We start from the raw sequence: 18,282 nt of genomic DNA, 5'->3' as shown, positions 1-18,282 counted from the left end.
TCCTGCATGCTGGGGCTGTTCCCCCAGCTCCAGAGGGGATAGGAAGAGATGGCAGCTCAGAGCCATGAATTCCTGATGGCTTTCTTATTAGGTTTATCGACACAGGAAGCCATCTTCTACAGAAAAATAATTGACTTGTAGGGGGCTAGGAATAATATTTAATCAAATGTGTAATAATAAGAGAAAATAATAATACAGACATTTAATAATAGAAGATATCATGCTATTTTCTTTCTTAGAAAAGCCTGGATTTCTAATATTATGCATAGTATTTTAGGTGAATTTACTGACGATGTGTGTATTCAAGTAGAGTCCAGACGGAATCCCTTAGTTCCCGGTTCCTCATGCTGTAGATGAGGGGGTTCGCTACTGGAGGAACCACGGTGTACAGAAGCGTGACCACCAGGTCCAGGGATGGGGAGGAGATGGAGGAGGGCTTCAGGTAGGCAAAAATGGCAGTGCTGACCATCAGGGAGACGACGGCCAGGTGAGGGAGACACGTGGAAAAGGCTTTGTGCCGGCCCTGACAAGAAGGCATCCTCAGCACTGCCCTGAAGATCTGCACATAGGACAGAGCAATAAAACCAAAACAACCTAATGCTAACAAAATGCTAAACAGAATTGCCCAAACTTCTCTGAGATAGGAATCTGAGCAGGAGAGTTTGAGGATCTGGGGGATTTCACAGAAGAACTGGTCCACAGCATTGCCTTGGCAGAGGGGCAGGGAAAATGTGTTGGCTGTGTGCAGGACAGCATTGAGAAAGCCACTGCCCCAGGCAGCTGCTGCCATCTGGGCACAAGCTCTGCTGCCCAGGAGGCTCCCGTAGTGCAGGGGCTTGCAGATGGCAACGTAGCGGTCATAGGCCATGACGGTGAGTATAGAGTACTCTGCTGCTAGAAAGAAGAGAAAGAAAAAGACCTGAGCAGCACATCCTTGATAGGAGATGGCCCTGGTGTCCCAGAGGGCATTGGCCATGGCTTTGGGCAGAGTGGTGGAGATGCAGCCCAGGTCAAGGAGGGCGAGGTTGAGGAGGAAGAAGTACATGGGGGTGTGGAGGCGGTGGTGGCAGGCTACGGCGCTGAGGATGAGGCCGTTGCCCAGGAGGGCAGCCAGGTAGATGCCCAGGAAGAGCGTGAAGTGCAGGAGCTGCAGCTCGCGCATGTCTGTGAATGCCAGCAGCAAGAATTCAGTGATGGTGCTTCTGTTGGACATCTGCTTTTCTGGGGATGTGATCCTGAACAAAGAAGAGGATGAGAGGAATAAAGTACAAGAAATGTATGAGAGGGAAACAAATTCAGTTTCTCATTTAAAATCATCGCCTATATTGTGTACTTTGTGGCAGACATTTGGCAGATCCCTTTCATGCATCCTGATTCATTCTGCCTGAGGCTGTCTCTTGGAACAGGGGGCTCTACTGTCGGCAATGCAGGAGTCAGTCCTGTCCTACAGCAAGAGGTGAAGAGGAACATGGGGAAATGTCAGTTTCTCTTCCCTCCTGATCTCAGAGAGTTTTTCCCCAGTGTTGCTCCCAGTTCACCAAACTGCAGAGCAGAGTTGTGGAGGCTTTTTTTAATTTAATTTAATTTTTTTTTTTTTGAGGTTTTTGTTTCCGCTGTCCCACCACTCCTGAGGAATGTTTCCAAGCCACAGATCCTGGCTATTTCTGCTGGACTCAAAGTGAATCCTTGCAGATCATTATCAGAGAAAAAGGGACTGTCACTTTAGTGCGCAGTGTTCTTTAGGGAGGACAGACAGTCTGTCCACCAAGTACGGTCTCGGATGCCCTGTGAGAGCTGCAGGGAAGATCTACACATGTTTGACTGAAAAGAACAAAGACGCTGCTGAGAGCAGAGGAATCCAGGCTCAAAGTGCCCATCTCCAGTCCCATCACCATGTCCCCATACTCCCCTTCCCTCAAGCACACTGAGGGCTCACCCCATGGGCATGTGAAACCCCCATCCCCAGCCAGCCTGGGAACAAGACCAGCAGCAGCACGGCCAGCTGGAGAAGCCAGGAGGAATGCCAGCGTGCTGCTGCCAGGGGAGGCAAGGCCAGGGAGGGACAGACGGACACTCAGCAGACCCTCCTGTGCTACAGCTCTGCACACAGAGGAGGCAGCTCATGCTCATTGCAAATGATCTGTGCTCACTTCAAGCCAGCAGAAACCTCCCAAAGACAGGGATATCCCCCAGCACTGGGCATCGGGGAGCTTACAGCTCGTAAAGATCAGCTAGGATAAAACCTGAGAGGACCACATTATGATGATGCTGGTGCAGTCAATCAGATGATGTTTGGGAAGGTACTTTACAAATTTGATCACCGAGTAACTGATTTCTCAATGCAATGCTCCAGCAGTCTCAGTCTCCTGTACAATCCTGAAAATGAAACCTGCCTCCCGTCCACTGCAGCAGTCTGCAAGCACAGACTGCAGAAAAAGACTTCCCCTTCACATAAGCCAAGCCTCGATCTTCCTCCTGAATTGCCCCTCATAATGCCATTATCTAAAGCACTGCAGAAACAGAGAGACCCACCCTGACAGATGCTATCAGATATCAGATGTGCCAGCTGTAGAAGACCCCTCTGGCAACCCCACCTGCATGGCCCTGCTGCCAGAGCCTCACGGTGTCAAGAGCCTGCAGATGTGTCCTGCCACACGCTGCCCTCTGTTGTTGCTCTCCTCAGTGCCTCCAAGCCCTCTCTCCTCTCCTCTCTGTGTGCCAGCTGCGGTCAGAGCCCCCAGCCCTGCTGCGCTGTGCAGAGGAGCTGCTCCTGGGCACAGCTGGCTCTCTGCAGCACTGTCCTCTTGCCAGGAGCTCCCCTTGGGCCCAGGAGCCCGGCCCAGCTCAGCAGCACAGCACCCGACCATGGCATCACTTGCTCTGTGCCCTTGGGCTCCCTCAAGGTGTCCCCAAGACCTCAGGGCTGACAGCTCCCGAAGGCAGCAGGGTCTCTGCTGGGGTGTGCTCACTGAGGCAGACTGAACTGATCATTTAGTGCTCCTCTCTGAACACAAGATTTTTAGAAGTGTGATTTGCACTGTTGGACTGTGGTTGTCAAACATGATGTGCTTAACCTGCCAGGCAGCTGTTAGCTCACACCAACCCCCACAAATTCTTATAGGTTGAGGTGAGCGCAGTTTAAAGGACTGAAATGGTAGAGAAAGAATTATAGTAGCAATTATTGTTATTACTATTATTGTTATGTACAAAGCAAGCTATGCACAGTGCAATTGCTCATTACTGACTAATCTCCAGCCTGTCCCCATCTGGTAGAACATTGCGTTAACCATCTGCACCTGCTCTTCTTTGACCTTCAACAAGTCCACAAATGGAAGGGTCCTCCCAGGGACTGGGAAAGGTAGACAGCTCTTTAACATCCTCTCTCTTGAAGGCAGCTATCCCGAAACTCCAGCTGTACCCTTTTGGATCTTGGAAGTACCCTCTCGTGGGGAAGTTTATGTCAAGGTTTCATAGATAAACATTCTTCTCCCTCCTTTCTTTTCTGGGCAGTAGTTCTCTTCCATTCTCAGGAGCCTGATTTTCACACCCTCTGTTTTCTCCTGCATATAGAGGGAACGGATCCTGGCACAGGTTGGTGCTCTGGCCTAGCAAGAGCAGAACCAGGGGTCTGGTCTAGTCTGGGGCCTGTCCCAGGGTCTGGAGTGGCTGCGGGACATGTCAGAGGTGTTGGAGTAGCTGCAGAGCCTGTCCCAGGGCTTGGAGTGGCACTGACTGAGGCTCCCTTTGGAATTCCCTTTGGAATTGCCAAGGTGATAACCCCTCCTTTTCAAGCACTTCTGCAGTTTTTAAGGATTCTGCACGTGCTCAGAGGGGAAGTTCCAAAGCACCAGAGGTGCCCACTGCTCTAGGTTCCTGCCCAGATCCTCCCATGCTCCCTGCCACTCCTCACTCTCCAGCCTTGGGACAGGTCTCTGGAGGGCATTCTTCAAGAGTTGTTTATCCTTAAACACAAGTTGAACCACATTCAGGAGACATCACAGTAGGACTATCCCATGGATATCCAAAGCTTTGTAGAGGTAGTGTAATTAGCCTGGAGGAGAAGGGGGAGGTGAAGGAGAAAGAGAGAGCGAAGAAGTGGAGAAGTGTCCCTCCTTTTTCTCCCCCTAGATTGGCTCCTTAAAGCAAAAAGGCCAAGAGTGTAATTCTTAATACTTTCTGAGTGATGGTTCCTGAGGAATGGACGTGATGGCAATGCTCAGTACAAAGAACAGATTTGTCACATGGCCAGTAATTTTATAGACTCATAAGCCAGTGCTACACAACATAGAAAAATAACTTTAAAACAGCCCCAGAAATGAGAAACAGCACAACAGGAACATATGCAGCAAGTAATGTGCTATACAACACATTTCTGAAAACAAGCCCAACAGACTTGAGATCCAAAATGTCGACCTTGTGATCAGCAACTATTAAACTGGTCTAATGCTTATAACAATTTAACTTTAGCACTCTGTGGTAAGATCTGTCATTATCTCAACCCTTCGTGCCCCACACTGGGCACCAAAAAGACTTGTGGTTTAACGCGGCAGTTCGAGTACATCGAATTATTTGAAGAGGTCCAGAGAAGAGCCACAAAGGTGATCAAGGGGCTGGAGCACTTCTGCTATGAAGGCACGCTGAGAGAACTGGCACTACTCAGCAGCGGAGAAACCTTAGAGCAACCTTCCAGTGCTTAGAGAGGACTTACAGGAAAGCTGGGGAGACAGTCTTTGTCTGGGAGTGGAGTGATAGGACAAGGAGTAATGACTTCAAACTAGAAGAGGGCAGGTTTAAATTAGGTATATGGAAGAAATTCTTTCCTCTGAGCATGGTGAGGCACTGGAACAGGTTTCCTGGAAAAGCTGTGAATGTCCCATCCCTGGAAGTGTTCAAGGAGAGGTTGAAATGAGTTTTGAGCAAGCAGGTCTAGCAGGAGGATGGTTGGAATAAGAGGATCTTTAAGATCCCTTCCAACCCAAACCATTCTATGATCCCATGTTTCTATGATTATCTGTGACACTGCTACCATTGTCCTTGTGAAGCCCGTAAAGGCTCTCCTCAGAGATTTTAACCAAGATTTTTGGTTAGCCCAGCTGGCATCCTGTTACAAGTGGTGTCCCCCAGGGCAACCTATCTTGTTTCATGTCTTTATTGATGACCTAGATGAGGGGATTGAGTGTACCCTCAGTAAATCTGCAGATGACACCCAGTTGGGAGGTAGTGACAATACACATGAGGGAAGGGTGGCCTTTCGGAGGGATCTGGATAGGCTGGATTGCTGGGTTGAGGTGAATGGGATGAGGTTCAACAAGGCCAAGTGCAGCGTCCTGCACTTTGGCCACAATAACTCCATGCAATGCTATAGGATTAGGGCAGAGTGGCTAGAAGACTGTGAAGAGGAAAAGGACCTGGGAGTGTTGATGGATGCTCGGCTGAACATGACCCAGCCGTGTTCCCAGGTGGCCAAGAAGGCCAAGGGCATCCTGGCCTGTATTAGAAATAGTGCAGCCAGCAGGAGCAGGGAGGTGATCGTCCTTCTGTACTCGGCTCTGGTGAGGCCACACCTCGAGCACTGTGTTCAGTTTTGGGCCCCTCATTACAAGAAGGACATGGAGGCCCTGGAACATGTCCAGAGAAGGGTAACCAAACTGTTGAGGGTTCTGGAGCACAGGTCTTATGAGAAGTGGCTGAGGGAACTGAGATTATTTACTCTGGCGAAGAGGAGGCTCAGGGGAGACCTCATTGCACTCTACAACTTCCTGAAGAGAGGTTGTGATGAGGTGGCGGTCAGCCTCTTCTCTCAGATAACTAATGATAGGACTCGAGGAAATGGCCACAAGTCGTGCCTGGTGATGTTTAGATTAGATATTACAAAAAAAATTTCTCTCAAAGAGTAGTCGGGAACTGGAATGGTCTGCTCAGGGAGGTGGTGGAGTCACTGACCCTCAGTGTTCAAGAACCACCAGGACAAGGTGCTAGGAGATATGGCTTAGTAGCTTAGTGGGTAGTATTAGTGATAGGAAGGTTGGAATAAATGGTCTTGTAGGTCCTTTCCAAATTTGTGTTTCTATGATTTCTATGACTCTATCATTGGACAAGGAGAATGGTTTTAAACTGGGTAGATTTAGATTTGATAGTCAGATGAAATTCTTGACTTGGAGGTGAGGCACTGGAACTGGTGCTGTGGGTCCAGAGGTCACCCAGAGGGAGTTTGGATCAGCCCATGCCCTTGTGTTTGAAGGAACAGCTGGTGAGAGTGGAGAGGCAGCAGTGAAATCATGGGAACAGCAGAGTGAGAGCAAGGTGGGGAAGAAATGTGTCTGTCTGTAGCCTTCAGGGAAGTGTGGGAAAGCGCAGGAAAGCGTGCAGAGGAGAAGACAGAGGGCTCTGACAAGAATGGAAGGCTGCAGCAAAATTGACATCATTGTCCCCTTGGCCATGGGTTGTGAGGAGACGTGTTTTACTCATGATATTGGGACCATGAATTTTCCTTTCAACCCTGTGCAAACACCTGGAGGTGTCATACCAATGTCCTTCAAATGATATTATGGGCATTGCCCCCTATCCCACAGACCCCGGGAAGAGTGAGACATGGAGGTGCTGGAGTTGCAGGATCTCCCCTCCAGTGGCTGGGGTCAGGCCTTCACCTTCTGATTCACCAAAACAAACCAAGAGTTCTCAGCACAGTGCCTTTGCCTGTCTGTAGTTATGCCTTCCAATTATCTGCCCAACAATTCCCATGCGAGGCTTTCATAGTAACAGACTAGAATAGCCAACACAGTCTGGAATATAGAGTCTAGAGCAGTCTAATACCACAGAATAGAGTAGCCAACAGAGGAGAGACATGTACTCTGATATAATGACAACCATCAGAAAGCTGATCCCAGCTAGATGACTGATATGGGGAGGTCAGGAGTAGCCTGTCCAGGAGAGATGTCAGATTGGGGTACGGGAAGAAGAAGTGAAGAGGAGCTCAGAAGCTTACCTTTGTAGAGGTAAGAGGGTTCATGTAATGTTGATGCTGCTGTAAAACTGATTTCAAGCAGTTGTGTAGGGCCTGTAAACTATTTTATAAAGAATCCCTCAACTTAAACGTTAGTCCAACATCCTGACAGGAATCCACTATTGCAAAGCAGAACTCAAAATATCACCCGAAGAAAAACTCAGCGCAGAGCCCCTTTTTCTTACATTTCCTCTCTTGCTCAGCCTAATTCCTGCCCTTAACACTAACATTAAATGCTCTATTTATCCATAGACTTCTTCACAAACCTAAAAAAACCCTAAGCCATAATGCTTGCCCATACCCTAACCAGAGACCTGACACCACAAACAGAACACCAAACCTTCCAACTAAAAAATTGTTTACTCTCTAAACCAGAAAGGTAAGTCCCAGTCTGTAGGGGACAACAGAGAGGTCAGCTCTACCTCAGGATCTCTTGCCCCAGCAGCAGGAATATGACTGTGGCAGTGACTGTGAGGTCACTTCTGTCTCTGCACTTGATTGGGCAGCAGCAGGAACGTGTCACAGAAAGGGACTGTGAGGTCAATTCAGTCTGGAGGTGGCAGGTCACCCTTGACGTAGATCTGGGATCTGGACTTTTAGGTTGACATCTGGCAGTGGCCCTGCTAGGCCAGCAGAAGGCACCTGCTTGGCATGCTGACTGGGGGATCCCCTCTGCCTCCACACCCAGGAGGACCCAGGCACAAAGAAGGCCCCAACATGGGTTGTCCTGTCCCTTCTGCTTGAGTCCATGACTAGGCAGCAGGAGGCACAAGGCTTGGCTGTGTCTCCACAAGAAGCTGCAAGGCCAGCAGCAGGGCCCTGGCTTGGAAGGTTCTGCTAAGGTGACTTGCGTCTGGTTGGCTGAGAGGCCGCAAGGAGCCTGCTGGGTTGGGATGCCTACTTCAGGAGGGGTTTCCACCCTGATGGAGCTTCCTTTGGTAGTAGGAAAGAGCAGGAAAAAAAAAAAAATCTGCCACAAAGTGCACCATGGATGGTTGGCACTGGCTACAAGGAAGAAGAAATATCCAGGGGAACAACTGGTCTTGCTGCTAGAGTCTGAAGCAAAGAAGGCATTAAGTGCCTCATTATTTACCTTATATCGAGATCTTCAACAGATTTCCCGCATATCTAATAAAGGATGATGGTTCCCCTTAATCCTCCTTTATTTATAGTATTTTTATAAAGAGTTTTTCATTGTCTTTGAGAGTCACAGACAGATTGAGCTCCAGCTTGGCTTTGGCCCTTCTAATTTTGACCTGCACAGCCCCATAACATTCAGGACTCAGCTCCAGACAAACTGACTGCATGCATGAGAAGGAAGCACAGAAGAGGTGGAACCTGGCAGCTTTCCATTCTCTTCTGTGACTCTGTTCTGCAATTCCATTCAACTGGTTATTCCTGTATTACCCAAACTTTCCTGCAAGTCCTGATGATGCTGTCTTCTCAGAGATAGCACAATCACACACAAAGTTTGAATTGTCTGCCTGTAGACATGAAGAGCTGACAGAATGGAGCATCATTGTGGGGCAACCTTGAGAAACTGCAGGATTTTGCCTACAGAAACCTCTTGGCATTTACAAGGAGAAGAGCCCAGTCCTGAAACAGAGGAAGAGGAACCCCACACGTGAGGGCACACTGGGACCCTGCTGAGTGAGCAGTGCCCAGGAAGGCCTAGGTACCACGAGGGATGCCATATGAGCAGTGGTGCCTGCTCAGCAAGAGCTAGGCCAGCTTCCTACAGAGCTCCCTTAAGAGGAGTATGGCCACCAAGAACATCCTAGTTATCAGACGCAGCTCAGATCTGGGGTAAGACTATATAGAAGTGGGTCTGCAGCCAGCAGGAAAAGAGGTGCAGGTCTAGGAGTCCCTAGGACAGCCTGGTGTGGAGAGGTTCAAGGGCTCTACCAAGGCTGAAAGTCCCAACAGGACCCAGGTCTTTGTGTCCATGGCTATGACTGCTGTCTTTGCCACTGAGGCCTATGATGAGACAGCTGATCGTTAAAGCACCAGGGTCTCATTGCCCCCTCGCCCCCACCCATGAACCAGGCAGGAGTCGTACCATTCTCCTGCACTTGGCCATTCTCCTGCACTTGGCCATGCACAGCTCGTGGCAAGAGGGCCCTGGTGCAGAGAGCCAGCTGTGCCCAGGAGCAGCTCCTCTGCACAGTGCAGCAGGGCTGGGGGCTCTGACCGCAGCTGGCACACAGAGAGAAGAGAAGGAGAAAGGGCTTGGAGGCAGTTGGCAGTGGGAGGATGCTGAGAGCTGCCTGCAGGAGAAACCTGCACAGCCCTGTACAAGGTAAGGGTCTGGCTTCAGGGCCATGCAGCTGCAGGTACTTGAGGGGTCTCCTCTTGTTAGGTCTTGTTTCTGAGAGGGCAGTGGGCAATGCAGTAGGCTTTTAGAATCCTGCTGGGTTGCAGTGCGAGGTGAGAAAGTCTGGCAGAAGCCCCTTGGAGTGTCATAACCCAGCTGCCCTTTTTAGCCAAGAGTTGGGTGTCTAAGTCTCCTCCGGACACTGCAGGGGATGCAGATTGTGTATTGGGACACCCCAGATTTCGAATATCCAGCTCTGTCCGTGGGGCATTGTCCTGGGCTGCAGGCTTCTCTCCTGCAGGATGCAGCTCTCTTGTGGCTTCCTTGTGTTATCCAGGTACCTCAAGGAGAAGACACCTCTGTACTAAAACCATGTCTGTGCTGCTGGATGGCTGTCTGTGGGCAGCTGGAATGAGGCCTCTGCACTCTTGCAGAAGAGGGAAAAGCTGAGATCCTGCTCATGCACCTGCAGATAAGGTGAGGATTTTGTCCATCTGCACTGGGGTTGGGGCTTCTTTGCTTTAAGCTGTCTCCACTTCTTTGGAAACACAAGAGTGTGATTGTTCTACTAAGAATAATAAAATCTGACTTGCTCTACAGTGTGGTTGGAAGTGTTTTTTGCAACAATCCTGCAAAGTTATGGATCTCGTAAGTGGACTAAACTTGAGTTTCCCCCTTGTTCCTGCTTTCTCACTGCTACACAGAAAGAAGGACACCTCTAAAGTCCCCAGCAATCCATGTTTGCAGTGCCAGTCTCACCCAGCATCAGCTGGGACTCAAGCGATAGAGCTGCAGAAAGCTCCTTTTGCAAAAAGAGTGTCTACAGATGAGAGTGCTCTAAGGCTTGCAGTAGGTTTTCCTCAGAGAATTGTCTTCTAAACTTTTTCTGCCTTCTCCTTCTCTACAGAAAACAGTGTTCAATGTCAGAAAATGCCCAACGTCAGCTCTGTGAGTGAGTTCCTCCTGCTGGCATTCACAGACACGCGCGAGCTGCAGCTCCTGCACTTCACGCTCTTCCTGGGCATCTACCTGGCTGCCCTCCTGGGCAACGGCCTCATCCTCAGCGCCGTAGCCTGCAACCACCGCCTCCACACCCCCATGTACTTCTTCCTCCTCAACCTTGCCCTCCTTGACCTGGGCTGCATCTCCACCACTCTGCCCAAAGCCATGGCCAATGCCTTCTGGGACACCAGGGTCATCTCCTATCAAGGCTGTGCTGCCCAACTCTTTCTCTTTGCTTTCTTGGTTGTAGCAGAGTATTACCTTCTCACTGTCATGGCCTATGACCGCTACGTTGCCATCTGCAAGCCCCTGCACTACGGGAGCCTCCTGGGCAGCAGAGCTTGTGCCCAGATGGCAGCAGCTGCCTGGGGCAGTGGCTTTCTCAATGCTGTCCTGCACACAGCCAACACATTTTCCCTGCCCCTCTGCCACGGCAATGTTGTGGACCAGTTCTTCTGTGAAATCCCCCAGATCCTCAAGCTCTCTTGCTCAGATGCCTACCTCAGGGAAGTTTGGGCACTAGTTTTTAGCGTTTCTATAGCCTTTCTTTGCTTTGTTTTCATCATGTTATCCTATGTGCAGATTCTCAGGGAAGTGCTGAGGATTCCCTCTGAGCAGGGCCGGCACAAAGCCTTTTCCATGTGCCTCCCTCACCTGGCCGTGGTCTCCCTCTTTATCAGCACTGGCATGTTTGCCTACCTTAAGCCTCCCTCCATCTCTTCCCCATCCATGGATCTTATTGTGTCAGTTCTCTACTCAGTTGTTCCTTCATCAGTGAACCCCCTCATCTACAGCATGAGGAACCAGGAGTTCAAGGATGCAGTAAGGAAACTGTTTGGATACATGCTTCTTTACAATCACTAATGTTTGTGAGTTCCCTGATTATTTCAGGAACTGTGAGGAAAAATTTTGTTACTATATTTCTCTATAAATATTTTCCACATTTTTTTTTCTTTTGATTTAAATTATATTATCCTTAACCTGCTACCTGATTTTCTTATTTATATTTTTTCATTTATAGTGACCCAGTCCTCTAATTATCGAAAGAAGCAGGTTATGTAGAGAAACATAATAAATAAAAAAAAAAAAAAAAATCAGATCTACTTTGTTATCTGCTGCAATCTCTTCCCATCTCCTCCTGTGTGGGGGACCAGCTCCAGCACACAGGAGGGTCTCTGGGCCAAGAGCCCAGCTGCTACATGGAGTTGGGTCAGGGATGCTGCTTCTCTGGAGCCATGGTCATGGCCAGCAGCAGGACGTGGTCTTGTCACTGCTGCTCTCTTCTGGCTTTACGTGTGTTCTCCTGTGCTTTTTTATTCGGATAAGCCATCAGATCTCATGTGTCTTGGTGACAGTCCTGTTCTCTCTGCAGTGGCATCCCTGTGGCTGCAGGCAGCAGCAGGCACTGTGCAGCCCTGGGTCACAGCTGCCTCCCTGCTAGCACCACAGTAACAGGAGGGTCTGGCTCAGGGCAAACCAAGAACCCTGGACACCTCTCCAAAGCTGCTGCCAAGAATACAGCCAAGAGGTTGCTCCCTGCTCTTCGCTTTTCTGGGGTTCTTGTGCCGGGTTCTTCACCTGGGGCTCAATAACCCCAAACAGAGCTACAGGCTGGGAGATGAGTGGTTGGAGAGCTGCCAGGCAGAGAAGGACCTGGGAGTACTGGTTGATAGTTGGCTGAATATGGGCCAGTAGTGTGCTCAGGTGGCCAAGAAGACCAACAGCATCCTGGCTTGTATAAGAAGCAGTGTGGCCAGCAGGGCTAGGGAGGTGATTGTCCTCCTCAGGTACTGATAGGAGAGTGATGTAACCACTTGAGAAGCTAAAGTCAGAATGAAAACTTGAAGTGACTTGGAGTATTAATGGGCCCCACTGAGGGCTGTTACTAACAAAGCCTCCCCAGGGCTTTGTTAGGGCAGATAATTGGAAGCCATGGTTACAGACAGGCAAAGCACTGTGCTGAGAAAAATCTTGGTTGGTTTTAGTGAAGCAGAAGAGCCAAGGCCTGACCACGGCCACTGGGAGAGAAGACCCTGCACACCCGTGTCTGGATCAGGGCTCTTCCTGGGGTCTGTGGGATGTGGTGGGTACTGTGATGCTATTAGAAGACCTTCATTTTGACACCTCCTCAGCCCTGCACATTGTTGCAAGGAAGCAATGCCAACAGTCAGCATGCCAAGCAGGTGCCTTCTGCTGGCCTAGCAGGGCCACTGCCAGATGTCAGCCCAAAAGTGCAGTTCCCAGGGAGAAGGTAAGGCTGACCTGCCACTTCCAGACACAAGTGACCTCACAGTCCCTTTCTGTGACATGTTTCTGCTGCTGCCCTATCAAGTGCAGAGACAGAAGTGACCTCACAGTCAGTGCCACAGTCACATTGCTCCTGCTGGGGCAGGAGATCCTGAGGCAGAGCCGTGCTCATCACAGCATTCCCATCCTTCTCCTTCTTTTGGCCCACAAGCTGATCAGATCAGGGTGAGCAAGAGAGTAAAGGTAAGGGAAAGGGGCTATGGGCTGCGTTTTGGCTTCAAGAGATACTTTGAGGTCAGGCATAAGAGTAGTGGATTCCTGTCAGGTTGTAGAGTAGCATTTAGGTTTAGGGATTAATATCACTTGTTAAAATAAGGGAAAGGCTTTACATGACTGTTTTAAACCAGTGTTACAGCAGAATCAACATTGTCTGAATGTTCTAAACTCACAGAAATCATTAATTTCTCCTGGCCAAACTCCTTTCCCCCCCCCCAAATCTCACATCTCTCCTGGCCAGGCTTCTCCTGACTTCCCCATATCAGTCATCTTCCTAGGGACAGCTTTCTGATGGCTTTCATGATCTCAGAGTATCTGTCTCATATCTGCTGGCTACTCCTTTCTTGAGACTGACGTGGCACCTAAGTCAGGATGAAAAGTATCCCAAAGGCTGTAGGCGAACTCTGCACAATATGCCCAGCATTTCTTGTACTACCCCAAAAATTTTGTTTCCTGATTTCAGCTTCTGGATATGGAATGGTTTCTGTGCACCCAGGCTATCTTTTTTTGAACCATTATGCAGTTTGCCCCAAGCATCTTAGAGGCAGTGGCCCCCTCTGTGTCAAAAACTGAAAGCAGTCCTAAAGGATGACTTGGCAAAAGCTGACACCTCTGACATGACAAACCCTATCCAAGACCTCTTCCTCTATGCAGCCTACCAGGTACTTAGAAGGAGCTGATCTCAGAAACTACATGCACAGCAAGTGCCTTCTGCTGCCTTACCATGGACACTGGCAGATGTGAGCCTAAAGGCACAGATCCCAGCCAGGAGTCAAGGGTGACCTGTCAGCTACTTCAGAAAGAGCTCACCTCACAGGCCATTTAACAGCCATTCGCTTCCTGCTGGACTTAGTGTTTCTGAGGCACCACTGAGCTTATAATACCACACCTAAAAAACACCCCCTTTTTGGGCCCGGACCTGCCCAGGTAGAAGTGATCTGGTTGTGATCCTCCAAGCTCATGGCACACCCGTTGGGCTCCCAGCCTCTCTGACACACAGGAGCCAGTTCCATGCCAGTCCTTTGAGGTGCTAGGGCAGGAGGGACCTTGCAGACAATGTTCCAGCCCCGTGCCTGTTGGCAGTCTCTCAGCTCCTAGTGCAGACTGAAGAACTTGTTTGTATCCAGAAGCCATGAGCCAAAAGGTGGCATAGAAGGCACTCAGGGGAAGCGCCCTCTCAGCCCCAGCCCCAGCCCGAACCCCAACTGGTGGTGCTGCTCTGCAGAGCGAGGGGGCTGTGGTGCCTGTGGCACAGGGGCTGCAGAGCTCTCCTCTGCCTGCTCACAGCAGATTGAGCACTTGAGCTCTAGACAGTCCACATGGGACACAACATGGTGCTTAGCAGTAAATATTGGCGTCATCTTTCTAAGACAAGCTAGCAGTTTCTCAGAGACTGGCAGCACAGCGGTCTGCTTGTGGGTATTGATGAGTTACTAGATATTCCTTATGTTTGGGGTTTGTGAGGAATGTGTTAACAATTCGTGTCCATAAAGAACAGTCCTGTCTGCCTCTGGGCCCTGCACTGGCAATTTAATTCTTGAACCACAGATGCAGTGTGTCCCAGTCTCCCCCTCATTCTACTCAATTTATCACGTCTTCAGAAAACACTCCTTAAATTTATGAACCTGTTTGCTTTTGTTATTCCGGACTTCTATTTCTAACAGTTACAGCCTTTTTTCCTGTCTTCTTTGAGATTAACTTAACACTGCTATAGATGTGTCTGTGAATGGCTGGGGAAGAATGTTTTAATTACTCGTGAAGTGTCAAATAAGAAAGCTGTTTGATGTCTGGGAGTTTCAGACCAACTGATAACAACTAGTGACTGTTATGGGATACTATGTGGATCTTTGGTATCTGGCTAGGAGGCCGAGAGATTAAGAGGAAGGAAAAAGAAGCTGAAGGACGGCTGGGAGACAAGACTTGCAGAAAATGTTCTATAAACTTGGTATGCTGCCGAGTGAGTACAAAGGTGAGAGGAAGACTACGAGCCTTCATCATGAAAGACCCCTAGAGACCCCCAGAGGAGACTGATACGCATGCTCCAGTAGGAGGGACTGGACCCCGGAAGCTAATTATAGAATCATAGAATCATAGAATATCCTGAGTTGGAAGGGACCCTTAAGGATCATCAAGTCCAACTCTTGACACCGCACAGGTCTACCCAAAAGTTCAGACCATGTGACTAAGTGCACAGTCCAATCTCTTCTTAAATTCAGACAGGCTTGGTGCAGTGACCACTTCCCTGGGGAGCTTGTTCCAGTGTGCAACCACTCTCTCTGTGAAGAAATTATAATTAATTATAGAATCATAGAATCATAGAATATCCTGAGTTGGAAGGGACCCTTAAGGATCATCAAGTCCAACTCTTGACACCGCACAGGTCTACCCAAAAGTTCAGACCATGTGACTAAGTGCACAGTCCAATCTCTTCTTAAATTCAGACAGGCTTGGTGCAGTGACCACTTCCCTGGGGAGCTTGTTCCAGTGTGCAACCACCCTCTCTGTGAAGAACCCCCTCCTGATGTCAAGCCTAAATTTCCCCTGCCTCAGCTTAACTCCGTTCCCGCGGGTCCTGTCGCTGGTGTTAATGGAGAAAAGGTCTCCTGCCTCTCGACACCCCCTTACGAGGAAGTTGTAGACTGCGATGAGGTCTCCCCTTAGCCTCCTCTTCTCCAGGCTGAACAGGCCCAGTGCCCTCAGCCGTTCCTCGTACGTCTTCCCCTCCAGGCCTTTCACCATCTTCGTAGCCCTCCTCTGGACACTCTCCAACAGTTTCATGTCCTTTTTATACTGTGGTGCCCAGAACTGCACACAGTACTCGAGGTGAGGCCGCACCAGCGCAGAGTAGAGCGGGACAATCACCTCCCTTGACCTACTAGCGATGCCGTGCTTGATGCACCCCAGGACACGGTTGGCCCTCCTGGCTGCCAGGGCACACTGCTGGCTCATATTCAACTTGCTGTCTACCACCACCCCCAGATCCCTCTCTTCTAGGCTGCTCTCCAGCGTCTCATCGCCCAGTCTGTCCGTGCAGCCAGGGTTTCCCCGTCCCAGGTGCAGGACCCGGCACTTGCTCTTATTGAACTTCATGCGGTTGGCGATCTCCCAGCTCTCCAACCTATCCAGATCCCTCTGCAAGGCCTTTCCACCCTCAACAGAGTCCACAACTCCTCCAAGTTTGGTGTCATCAGCAAACTTGCTCAAAATGCCTTCTATTCCTACATCCAGATCGTTTATAAAAATATTGAAAAGTACCGGCCCTAAAATGGAGCCTTGAGGGACCCCACTGGTGACCGCCTGCCAGCCTGACGCAGCCCCATTTACCATAACCCTTTGGGCCCTGCCCGTTAGCCAATTGCTCACCCATCGTATGATGTTTTTATTTAGCTGTATGGTGGACATTTTGTCCAGTAGGATCCTATGGGAAACCGTGTCAAAAGCCTTGCTGAAGTCCAAAAAAATCACATCAGCTGGTATAATTATAATTAATTATAATTATAATTATAATTATCTATTTTTTTTGGAAGTAGTAATGAATATATATTAGTCTAGGAGCATAAAAATCAGCTGCTTGATGTACCTGGTGTGCGTCCTGGTGGAGTGGAGACTCCCGGTGCACCCAGCGCTGTTTGCTTACCTCTATTCCTTTATATTCTTTTAATAAATCCTATTTTTCATTTAATCCTAATTTGAATCCTGAACCATTTATAACAATCTGGGGGCTCGTCCGGGATAGCTATAGTTCCTGAATTCTGATTTAATCTAGGAGAGGTGCCCCACCATTTGGTGGCTCCTGTTTGAGTCAGATCGGGACTAATGCCATCCTGAACCTGAATAAAGGTAAGCAAAGAATTTAATATTTTTTTGAGCTCCCTTGTTGCCAGCTGTTTTTTGCCCGTAATTCTGCGCGCAAAGATCTGGACAAAGACGACAGGGTCGTTTGGATACTGTCTGGTGGGATTCCGGTGTCCGGGATCAAACCGGACGAAGACGACAGTCGTTTGGATTCCGTCTGGTTCGATCCCAGATGAAGACAGCAGAGACGCTGGTGGATACCGTCCGATTGGAGTCTGGACGAAGACGACTGATTCGTAAGATACGGTCCGGTTGGTTAAAGGTACGGTTGCTAGTTTTTGTGTGTGAGAGTGTAACTGAGACTTCTAAAGTCAGCGTGGAGGTCTTTTTGTTTTCTCACTGGTTCTAATCTCCTGTCGGGGGGGCTGGACTGGTGAGAAGAGGGATACGTGGGTGGGTGATAGGTCCTAAACCCCCTGCAAGACACTCTCACTGGGCAACCAAGGGCTGTGGGAATTGCCACTAGTAAAATTCCCAGATGGGTCAGATAAAATCGAAGACCAAGGACCATAAAGGGAGCGAAATACCAGATATACCACCAGAAAGTCCATTAGGAATAATGATTGGAAATTGGAACAATAGGGGCCCCAGAAAAGGGAAAAATAAAGTAAAATTGGTTCAGTACTGTATGATGGAATGGCCAAAAAAAACCTTTAAGACCACATGTTTTCTGGCCTGTTTTTGGATCTTTTGATGATTGGATTTGTCAGGCTTTGAATATATACGTTAATTTAAAAGAACCTTTCTGTCAGGAAGAAAGTGAATACGCAGAATTGTGGATTAGGACTTCACGTCCAGCCTCAATATTTGCACTAAAAACAAAAACAAAGGAGGATTCTGGAGGAGAGGAAAAGCAGGAAAAAGAAAAGAATGATGAATGGGAGCCGTTGGATAATTTACTACCTCTGGGTCCTAATAGCACCCTCCCGGCTCCCCCTGCTCCCCCTCCGGTACCGGTAATATCTCCGGCAGTGCGGCCAAGGCCCCCGAGGCCTCTGCCTCCACTACAAACAGCACCAGAATTAGATCTGCCTCCGGCTGCATGCACAAGAAGTAAGACTGCCGTATCTGAAGAAACCTCTCTATATCCATTAAGAGAAGTACCTCTCGGAGGCAATCAGGGAGGTATTGGGTTTGTGGCAGTCCCTTTAAACACCACAGAGGTGAGAACTTTTAGAAAAGAGATGGGGACCCTGTTAAATGACCCCCTCGGAGTAGCCGAAAAACTAGATCAATTCCTGGGTCCTAACACTTATACCTGGGAAGAAATACAATCCATTTTAGGCATCTTATTTACTGCTGAGGAAAGGGGAATGATCAGGCAAGCTGGAATGAGAATTTGGGAAAGACAAAATCAAGCAGGACCCCCAGGAGATCAAAAATGGCCAAATGTGGATCCCCACTGGGACCACCAGCAACCCCAGGGGAGACAAAATATGAGAGATTTGAGAACAATAATTATACAAGGAATAAGAGAAGCGGTTCCACGAGGAAAAAACATTAATAAAGCATTCAATGAACACCAAGGAAAAGAGGAATCTCCAACAGAATGGTTGGAGAGATTAAAGAAAAGCCTGCAAATGTA

The 18,282-nt window shown here is 49.0% G+C and overlaps 2 protein-coding genes across 2 annotated transcripts; one reads left to right on the top strand and one right to left on the bottom strand.

Moving 5' to 3' along the window:
• Positions 1-283: 283 nt before the first annotated feature.
• LOC140000012 (olfactory receptor 14A16-like) lies at positions 284-1,213 on the bottom strand. The gene has a single exon (XM_072029699.1). It carries the CDS (start codon positions 1,211-1,213, stop codon positions 284-286), a length of 930 nt encoding a protein of 309 aa, XP_071885800.1.
• Positions 1,214-10,247: 9,034 nt separating this feature from the next.
• LOC140000011 (olfactory receptor 14J1-like) lies at positions 10,248-11,183 on the top strand. Its single transcript, XM_072029698.1, has one exon. It carries the CDS (start codon positions 10,248-10,250, stop codon positions 11,181-11,183), a length of 936 nt encoding a protein of 311 aa, XP_071885799.1.
• Positions 11,184-18,282: the final 7,099 nt, after the last annotated feature.

Source organism: Anas platyrhynchos, chromosome 31 (assembly GCF_047663525.1).
Source record: "Anas platyrhynchos isolate ZD024472 breed Pekin duck chromosome 31, IASCAAS_PekinDuck_T2T, whole genome shotgun sequence".
Taxonomy (NCBI): Eukaryota; Metazoa; Chordata; class Aves; order Anseriformes; family Anatidae; genus Anas; species Anas platyrhynchos.
This window is presented reverse-complemented; position numbering and strand designations above follow the sequence as displayed.

What these genes read in the sequence shown, in the direction of transcription:
- LOC140000011 (XM_072029698.1), top strand. Translation starts at nt 10,248, where the DNA reads ATGCCCAACGTCAGCTCTGTGAGTGAGTTCCTCCTGCTGGCATTCACA.
- LOC140000012 (XM_072029699.1), bottom strand. Translation starts at nt 1,213, where the DNA reads ATGTCCAACAGAAGCACCATCACTGAATTCTTGCTGCTGGCATTCACA.